Genomic DNA, 9,102 nt, shown 5'->3' with positions numbered 1-9,102 from the left:
GGGAAGCACGTTCGTTCACCTGTGTCGGATTAGTCACAATCAACCCCTTCCCATCGACCGAGCTGTGAGAGACCGGAACAGCCCGCACCGCCCCTGCCGCGGGTGGTAACACCAGCGTCCACTTCGGTCCATCCGATTGTATAGCTCTTCGAACTTTATTCCCCAGTCAGGGATCTGGGGAATCCGAACCCTATTTAACTCGGCTGTGAGTGTGGCCGGGAGAGACCTGTTAACTCCAGTCGACTCCGGTTGACGTGAAGTTCCCTTCCACTGAGAGTCATTCTCAGTCGTTCTTTTGTAAATAATCTCAATAACTGTATAAAGTTTTTGTTGTCTTCCTTATAACGCAGTCTCCCATCCTCCTCGTCCCATCACCGGTATGGCCATGCTACCCGGGTCGCAACAGCAGGGTTTCGCACGGGCGTGAGTAAGACTAGACTTCGCTGAATGCTTGGATTCGTGGAGTCCCGACACACCGCAGATCTGCACATGGCAGACGCCTCAGCTGTGAAGGGGGTGAGCATGCAATATCTCACTACCGAAAATGCACATTCCTCAGGCAGTGACAGTATATACGAACGCGAGGTCGCATTTCGAAAGCGCCGATGGAGATGTGCATTGTACATGCCACCTCTCATCAACTTGCAGCGGAGTGGAGGCTGCAAGAGCGACAGAACGGCTTCCACAAGTGCGCTTTTTCCATGCCCTCGCGTGTCGACGGCGCATGTCTGGGAGCCGTCATATTGCGCTAGCAGTTTCCATTCCACTGCAAGAAGTTGAGTGCTACACATACATCGATGTTTGTGTGTGTGTGTGTGTGTGTGTGCGTGTGCGTGTGTGCGTGTGCGTGTGCGTGTGTGTGTGTGTGTGTGTGTGTGTGTGTGTGTGTGTGTGTGTGTGTGTGTGTGTGTGTGTGTGTGTGTGTGTGTGTGTGTGTGTGTGTGTGTGTGTGTGTGTGTGTGTGTGCCCTTCGCATTGTAAGTTTATTTGAACTCCATGCCTCATTAAGTAGTTTCGTGAAGTTAGCAGGTAAAAACAACTTCTGCTGTTTCTGATGTTCACTTATTAACCACTGATCTACGATTTGCTACAAGACCAACCATAAGCGCTGCGCTTAGTTTCGTTACACGCTCTCCGAGGTGATAGTTTTTCGCCCTCGCCCAGTTTCAGCGGAATGCGTTTATTTGATTGGTTTATTGGTTTATTGGGGTTTAACGTCCCACAGCAACTCAGGCTAAGAGGGACGCCGTAGTGTAGGGCTCCGGAAATTTCGATCACCTAGGGTTCTTTAACGTGCACTGACATCGCACAGCCCACGGGCCTCTAGAATTTCGCCTCCATCGAAATTCGGCCGCCGCGGCCGGGATCCAACCCGAGTCTTTCGGGTCAGCAGCCGAGCACCATAACCACTGAGCCACCGCGGCGGGACGTAAGTTTATTTGAACTGAATGCCTCATTAAGCAGTTTCATGATGTTCACAGGTAGAAGCAACTTGCTGTTCACTTATTAACCACTGATTTACGATTTGCTACAAGAACAACCATAAGCGCTGCGCTTAGTTTCGTTCCACGCTCTCCGGGCTGATAGTTTTTTTTGCCCTGGCCCAGTTTCAGCGGAATGCGAGACTATACGGGCTTGTTGGACTCGGCGTACAGTTAAAAGGCTGCAGACACTAATATTTTCAGAACATGAAAAATCCCGATGCATATTTTATTCTTAGAATATTATCGGAACGTATTGCGCAGGACTTCAGCATGGTACTTGAAAAGGGGCTTGAGAAGGCCTCTCTCCGTATACGCTACGTGCGCACTTGTGACCGGCTGGCGGGCAGAGCGTTCGGCTGCATTGAGCATGAGAGGAAAAAGGGCATTCCCTTGTTTCCCGTATAAGCCGCCACACAACCCGTGGCACTTAAGCGGTACGGGCGAGGTCTCTCATCTTAGACCTCACACGACAACCTACCTGTCTAATACATTTCACTGTTGCTTGAGTGGATCATAAGCAAGTTTTGACCGCGAGGCAACACCATATACAAGTTCTGTATTCTCTAGTGCTCTCAGGACACCGTCCCGGACAGTGGAGAGCCCGCCTGGTGTTCTCAGACCGGAGCCTAAGTGTTCGGTGTTACGGCGAAGCGACAGCTTCCTACCTGGTCACTGTCTGAGGTCGTGGGCAGGGTTTGGCCACAGCTCGCATCTATGTATATAGTTTTAAAGGCTGAAATCTTAGGCTATATCAGTGTTTCGGTAGTTGTGGTGTGGTCACTATAGCCCACGCTAACTGCCGCATAGTTTTTGTCCCCGAAAACCCCACCATCTAAAGCCGCGTAATGCGGCCCTGTAGCTGTGGGAGGTGAAGCTGACCATCAAGCGCCACGACGGCCAGGAAGCTCCCCTCATCACCAGCCAAAAGGTCGGCAGAAGCCTCCGAAGCCATGGACTGAGAGCCCATTCACATGCGCTTGAGCCACCATCCTCTTTAATAAACGTTAACTCACTCACTCACGCACTTTGCGCAATAGCTCAGGAGTCCGCGGTTACTTCAACACGTCTAGGTGCCTGTAAAGGCGCATTTAGCTGCTTCCAGTCAGTACGATGATCGTCACACCACACTGGACAAGAATCGACGCACGTAGCTTGAACAATGCAGTACTGTTTATACAGTGGCTTTATAAACGCGCACATCATGTACAAAACGCCATTCTATAGTAAAAAGAAAAGCAAAAGGAACGAAAGTGAACTTTGTCCTCCTTGAACATAAACACAACATCAATAGCAAGTCATTTTTCGCCTAAAATACAAACAACACAGACAGCAAAAATGGGGAAGACAGAACAAAAAACTGCAGTGTTGTTCCATACAGATTTAAATCTGCTGTGACGCGTACGAAGCAGCGAACTTCGCATCTCCTGTCGAAACTGTGACTAGACAGGAACGTAGCATGTGTACGTGCAGTATATCTTGCATCATGCCTCTTCACAATATGTAGAGGTAATTTTACTGGTGGATGTAGAGGTCCAAGCTGAAGTAATGAATCCTGTACCCAAGTGTTGCAGCCTCTCAGCTTGGTTGTGAAGCCACTGTCATTCATGCCTCATGCAATAAGAAAAATGGCATCTGCATATGCCGTCGCTCGGTGTCATCATGAAGGCTTCTTAAAGCAACGCTGCAACTGTTGTCAAACTCGGGCTTCAGTGTGCAACATACTCTTGGGCCTCAAGAAGCACCACACAGAGGTAGTGCAAGACGAATACACACTTGCCGCTTCTCGAATATTAAGCAGCAATCTACACCTCGCTCACGTCGCTGAACACGAAAGTGTGTCAATCTGGCTCATTCTCGTGTAGAGATGAATGCAAAGGGGTATGCACAAGCAGGCATCTTCAGCAAGCTATAAGTGAAGAAAGTTTCCTTTATACAAAAAGGATTAACACAGCGCAGCGGAACGAGGACAAGATAGAAAAAACATGAAACACAGGACTTCTATTTTGTCCTCATTCCGTTGCGCTGTGTTAATATGTTTCGTAGAAAGTATGAACCAACTAGCCCGCACCAGGATCCTTTTAAACTTTCCTTTAAACCTGCACGAGGAACTTTCACCGCCAAAAGCATCAATTCGGATCACAAATATCTACCGCGAGCAAAGCCGTTGGTCGTACACTCTTCCATCTATCTCCTCGTCTCCGGTCCCCTCGTCGTCAGCCTCGCCTGCTGTGTGTCTTTTGTGTTGGCGCAATTTTCTGCCAATTTGAAACCATGTACCAACTCGCCCAGCAAGAAGTTCTAAGATCTCTCATCGACACTATTCACTAAAGCTTCCTTTTAACTTCTTCCCAGAGAAGCTGTTAGAAACGCAACGTCAGCATATTTCATGCACATGCACCCCAGACCAGCAAGGCACTTATACTCTTTTGAAACCTTTCCCCCAGAGCCTGTCCGGAAAGCAGCATTATGCAGCGAAAACAGCGCATGTTTCTGCTAGGGTACATGTCTGAACCCAACCGCCCCTATCGTGAGATGTCAGGGCCTTGATGCATAACAGCATAAAAGCTGCTGGGTGATAGCTTTAGCCGTTTCGACGAAGAGTGACTTTCGTGCAGCGCTAAATGACACACTACATCCAGTGGCCGTCAGTCTCCGAACGTTCAGCACTGTGCGGCAAGACTGCATCGAAAGCAGCTCAAGCGCTGTAGACGTCTCAGCGCAAGCTTGAGAACTTTAACACAAACGCAGCGGATTGTCAATGGTCGAAGTTCCCTTCTCGTGAACATTGAATGAAAAGTTCGAAATGAACTGCCTGACCTTCTTTACAGCATATCCGCAAATCAAATAGCCCATTTTTCCAAATATGGCAAGTCAGAAAAATAAGTGCAAAAATCAGCAGTACTACACTCCAATGAATAATGCTCCTCTCCTGCTAAACTGATATTGCCACATGGGTAAACGGAGCGCTGAATCCGTGAGGGTAACCGACTTTCTAAAACACGGTGGTAAGCTTATGGACGCAGACCGGAAGAAATAAAATGGTATGTCCTGGAACTCTCCGGGCACCAAAGCAGGTTTGAAGCGCACCTTGACAGCCGTGCGCCTTGACATCGCCGCTACCGCCTGTATTGCAACTGGCTTACGTAAGCGAACGTTCTGACTGTTTCTATAAGTGTGGTGCTTTTGGAACAACGACATTAATAACAAAGCAAACGCCCAGGCAATAAGTCTGCGACATTAACCACTTTTTGGGCGCTGTCAACAATAAAAGCTGTTGTAATCGAACGTAGTGCTATTGTTCAGACAAGAACAGCAACACTGTACCTCGATTACCACTTTGTGCACATTCAGTGAAGCTGACAGGTTGCAACTAGAATCTGAACACATAGCCTCGACAGAAAGTATGGCATACTAGAGCTACCAATAATCAAATGACAGGACGAAAAATGCCGTACTGTTCTGATCCTTCAAATTCAGGTTTGCCGCAAGCACCTGTTTCTTTGGCCTCTAAACTTCTCAAGCACGTAAGGGCAATCCACTTTATGGCATGAACAGAGTGTTCCATTGTTCTTGTTTTTTGTTTTTACAAGGCTTGCTCTCGACAACACCCTGTGGCCAACATGCCATTTCAAGATGGCATTAAAACTGGAAATCGGGGACCAATGTGTCACACGTCCCAACGCAAGTCTTCGAAGCACAGGTAAGGACATATAAGTGACGCGTGTTCACCGCGCAACGAACCTTATGAAAAGAAATCCACCTTTCTTCCGCGTATCTCTGTGAAAGCTGGTGATACCACTAGAAAATCAACCGCAGCTACGAGACCGCGGGTGAATTCATTGCACTATGTGATGCGAGAAGCTGTGAGACCTGAAGGAGACAGTCCTTGCAAGCCTCCTGGCTAATAGTGCACGGACCGAGGAACGACCTGCTGAGAAGTTTTACAGACAAGGCAAGTCGACCTCATTTTGTGCAGAGGCACATGCACTCTCCCAGCTTGAGTACTGCTTCAAGAAACAAGCCGAAGGCCACTACTGTGAACTTGTCGCTGCTGCTTGCCAGCCTCGATGTCCCGGCTGGCGGAGAGACGATGACTCGTCCTTGCAATGACGTGTCGCGCGTGCGGCACCCATTGTTAGCGAACCGGTCCACGCTGAAAGCAACGGCTTGATACAATGCACGCCACACATTTTCCCAGCAACAACCCTGGTTTCCGCCTGCCTGCGCGCCTCAGCTCGATGGCGTGGAGATGGTGGCACACGCACGGTGGGCGCTAAGCTCCGCAAGTTGTGCTAATCCCACACAAAGGTGGCACGAACCACAAGGCTGCAAATGTGGCGTAACCTTTAGGACGCGAGCGAACAGCCATCATAGCAAGTCTTCACACAGTGTATTCGTGTTCCCTCGTAGTGTTCCCTAGGGTCTTCTTTTGCCCTTCAAGCCAGCAGGCATGAAAGCAACCCCGTTGCAATGCCGCAATTCCAAACACTGGAAGGCCAGCTACGCTGTACAGACATGCGGCGGGAGCGTTGCACTGGTACGCCGCGCTTCCGAGGAAACCGAGGTAGCACGTTTCTTTTTTGGCGAGGACGCCACGCACACCGTAGCGAAGCTGCCAACGAACACATCTGCGAATAGTTCGACCTTCTTGCTTTCCACTCGGAGACCACAGTTTGTAGTCATCGGCGAACTTCACTTGGTGGAACACTTTTGGTTTCCGGAACACTTGGGTGCCTTGAGTTTCTTGCCGTGTTTCCGTTTCCGCAGCCCTGCAGACAGGGGAGAGGAGGGGAGTAACACCGCCGTCGTCATCACCGCGCATATTTTATTTCACAAAAAGGACCGTCAAACAGAACACTTCAATCACAAATACTAGCCACATTCATTTCGTTGCAACGCTGCGTATTACCCCAGCTCATAAACATAACAAATAGCCTACATTTACCTGAAATTTATGCCATTTGGTATTAGCTGCTACGTTTTTAAAGGCGGAGACTATCTTGTAGTCATGCAAAATGTAGAAAAACACTAGGCGTCTGCTAGACGCGAAGCAAGGGAGAGGGCGGCATTCTACTGATAATTTTTACCCGTTGTGGTGGAACAGCCATTCTCTTGGAATACAACTTAGCTGATTGGTGCAAATCTAGATATGCTCAGTGTAACTGTTTGGGACACGGCGGAAGAAACTAATGAACGAGCATACCGCTATGCAATCCCACAAGCTAAACCGCTCTACAACCACCGGTCTGTCATCTAAAACCGTGGAAGAGCTATGTAGATTGGCCACAACTGCTTCCTGGAACTAGTAACACTGTACCACATGGCCGCTGTTAGGCACTTTGGGAAAGTAGTACATAGAAGTAACTTGATAGCTCATAAAAGTAACTTGGAATATTGGAACGCTCGAGAGAATACCTAAACAGGGAATAAGAACGCTCGCGCTAGAAATTATTATGAAGTAATTTTTCACAGTCTGCGAATTAAACAACAGTGGACAAAAAACAGCGAGCTATAGAAAATGTTAAAACAATATATTTATCTAGAGAAGTTCTTACGCTAGATTCGGGTAATGAAAGAGAAATTGCTAGGAGAAAAAGAACCGGGTCTAGTGCATATCGCAGGTACTCTCAGGTCATGAAAGAAAGCGTACCGACGTCCCTCACGATCAAAGTAAGTTATAGTTGGATAATGCCAGTATCCGTGTGTGGGTCGAAACTTGGATGATAACGAAAGGCTCTAAATTAAATTGAGAACGGAGTACCGCATTACTGCATGGAAATTGTATGTATGTTTGTAGACAGGATGACAGCAGACTGTGCTAAAGAATAAACACGAGTTAATGCCATTATAGTGGAAATGGAGAATAAATGGACACGGGCAGGGCATGTAATGCGAAGTTAAGGTAACTGATCGCCTTTGAGGAATACCGAGCGGATACCGAGATAGGGCAAGCGTAGTCGACGACGGAAAGGAATCTCGTGGGTGGATGATATAAGTCCGCGGGGATAGGGTGGTCTGGAGCTGCCGCAGCACAGGATTAATTTGAGGGACATGCATGGAAGAGGTATTTGCACAGCACAGGATCTAGCTCGGTTGATGTTGATGATTATTATGACTACGTCAAATGAGTGGTCACTCTACTGAGTCACGAACAGCATGGTATCTACATGAACAGTATCAACAGTGTTACTTCAAATCGACGCCTGAATCTACCACTTATTCTTCAGCTACACGTCCTCCGTTAGACTACACTCCTCCCGGTTACCTACCGCTTGTACTGTAGATGCGTGAATACGGGCCCTCGATGCTGCGAATTATTAATTGAAACTACGGGGCCCTCTTGACCACACGCAGAAGCGACCGGATCCGCGAGCATTTGCATTCTGCTCCCGTCCTACACGGGCGTGCATCGAAACCGGCTTCTCGTGGAATGCGCATCTGGTGCGCCATGTCCGGCCTCCGCTCTCCCCGAGGCAAGCACACGCTGAGCCAAGGGCACTCACGGACAAAGTTGTCGCTGACGACCTTCTCGGGCGACTCCTTCTCCTGGAGCTCCCTGGTGAGACACTTGACGAAGGCAAGCGCGGCCACCCGGAAGAACAGCTGCTGCACGTTCTCGCCTGCGCACAAGACAACCGCTTGCTCCGTTTCCGAGCGCCGCTTCGCGAGGTGTGGAACACGGCTATGCACAGTAAAAAAATTTGCACCCGTAAAGGTGTAGCGCTCATGGCTGCACCCTTTCCCCACCCTCATTTTTTTCTTATTTTTTTGGAAAAGGGTGCGCTGAGCACGTTAGCACCTTTAATGCACCCATGGACCCTTCAAAGCTGCACGGGTGCAAGGGTGTTGTAGCTCCTTCAGGTGCAAGGGTGCGTAAGAGTGTACGATATTCTCCTACTCGGTTTTATTTATTTATTTCGTCTGACTTCAGAGGTTAATTAGGCTAATTGGTTAATTAAGCAATTACCTAAACTCAGTCCCACTTACTTAGAGCATCAATATACGATCCCTTTAATTGGTTGCATGGTTGCGAGCCAAAGTACAACTGGCCCCGTTTGAAATTCGACGTCATGACCATTTCGACCAATTGAAACATGGTCAGCACAGCTGACCAGGTGGCGCGACGGCGGCCACCTGAGGTCTCGCTTTGGCTATCGGAGTGTTGCTTTCGCAACAAAAAGGACGAAACTCCTTTCTCCACTTAATGTCGTTCATTATGGACAAGAAAGCTTGCGCGAAGACGATCAAGAAATTCATGAAGCGAAGATTAACACACACCGCTGTTCTCATAGGACAATCGAGAACTTATGTTTGGAATGTGTGGTAAACTAAAATGCGAAAAACGCAATCTACAGCTTTGCACCGTATTCCAAGGAAGTTGAATGAGTGCTGTTGACTACAGTGTTTCCATTGAAGCGAAAAGCTTCACTACGAGGGTCGGAGCCGAGCTTCGCGTGAGCCGGTGCACAGATTTGCCAGTTCTGCGCATGCGCGAAACCTAGTTCCGCCCTCTTCCGATCTCTTAACGTTACACCTATCATTTTCCTTTCCATAGCTCGCTGCGTTGTTCTTAACTTAAGCTGAACCCTCCTTGTTAGCCTCCACGTTTCTGCCCCAT

At 48.5% G+C, this 9,102-nt stretch overlaps 1 protein-coding gene across 1 annotated transcript; it reads right to left on the bottom strand.

The window, feature by feature from the left end:
• Positions 1–2,460: 2,460 nt before the first annotated feature.
• On the bottom strand, positions 2,461–8,518 carry LOC149361695 (uncharacterized). Its single transcript, XM_089572776.1, has 2 exons — positions 7,988–8,518; positions 2,461–6,253 (listed from the first exon to the last, which is right to left on the bottom strand). Exons 1-2 carry the CDS (start codon positions 8,235–8,237, stop codon positions 6,177–6,179), a joined length of 327 nt encoding a protein of 108 aa, XP_089428902.1. The 5' UTR covers positions 8,238–8,518; the 3' UTR covers positions 2,461–6,176.
• Between the last annotated feature and the right edge of the window lie 584 nt (positions 8,519–9,102).

This window comes from Amblyomma mixtum, chromosome 2, assembly GCF_055824585.1.
Source record: "Amblyomma mixtum isolate Tamu chromosome 2, ASM5582458v1, whole genome shotgun sequence".
Taxonomy (NCBI): Eukaryota; Metazoa; Arthropoda; class Arachnida; order Ixodida; family Ixodidae; genus Amblyomma; species Amblyomma mixtum.
The sequence above is the reverse complement of the archived record's forward strand: the minus strand, read 5'-3'. Positions and strand labels throughout refer to the sequence as shown.

Excerpts from the sequence above, each read along its gene's own strand:
- LOC149361695 (XM_089572776.1), bottom strand. The coding sequence starts at position 8,237 with ATGAGGGTGGGGAAAGGGTGCAGCCATGAGCGCTACACCTTTACGGGT. Across the intron at positions 6,254-7,987 it reads CGTCAGCGACAACTTTGTCC|GGCTGCGGAAACGGAAACAC; the intron begins GTGAGTGCCCTT and ends CCCTGTCTGCAG.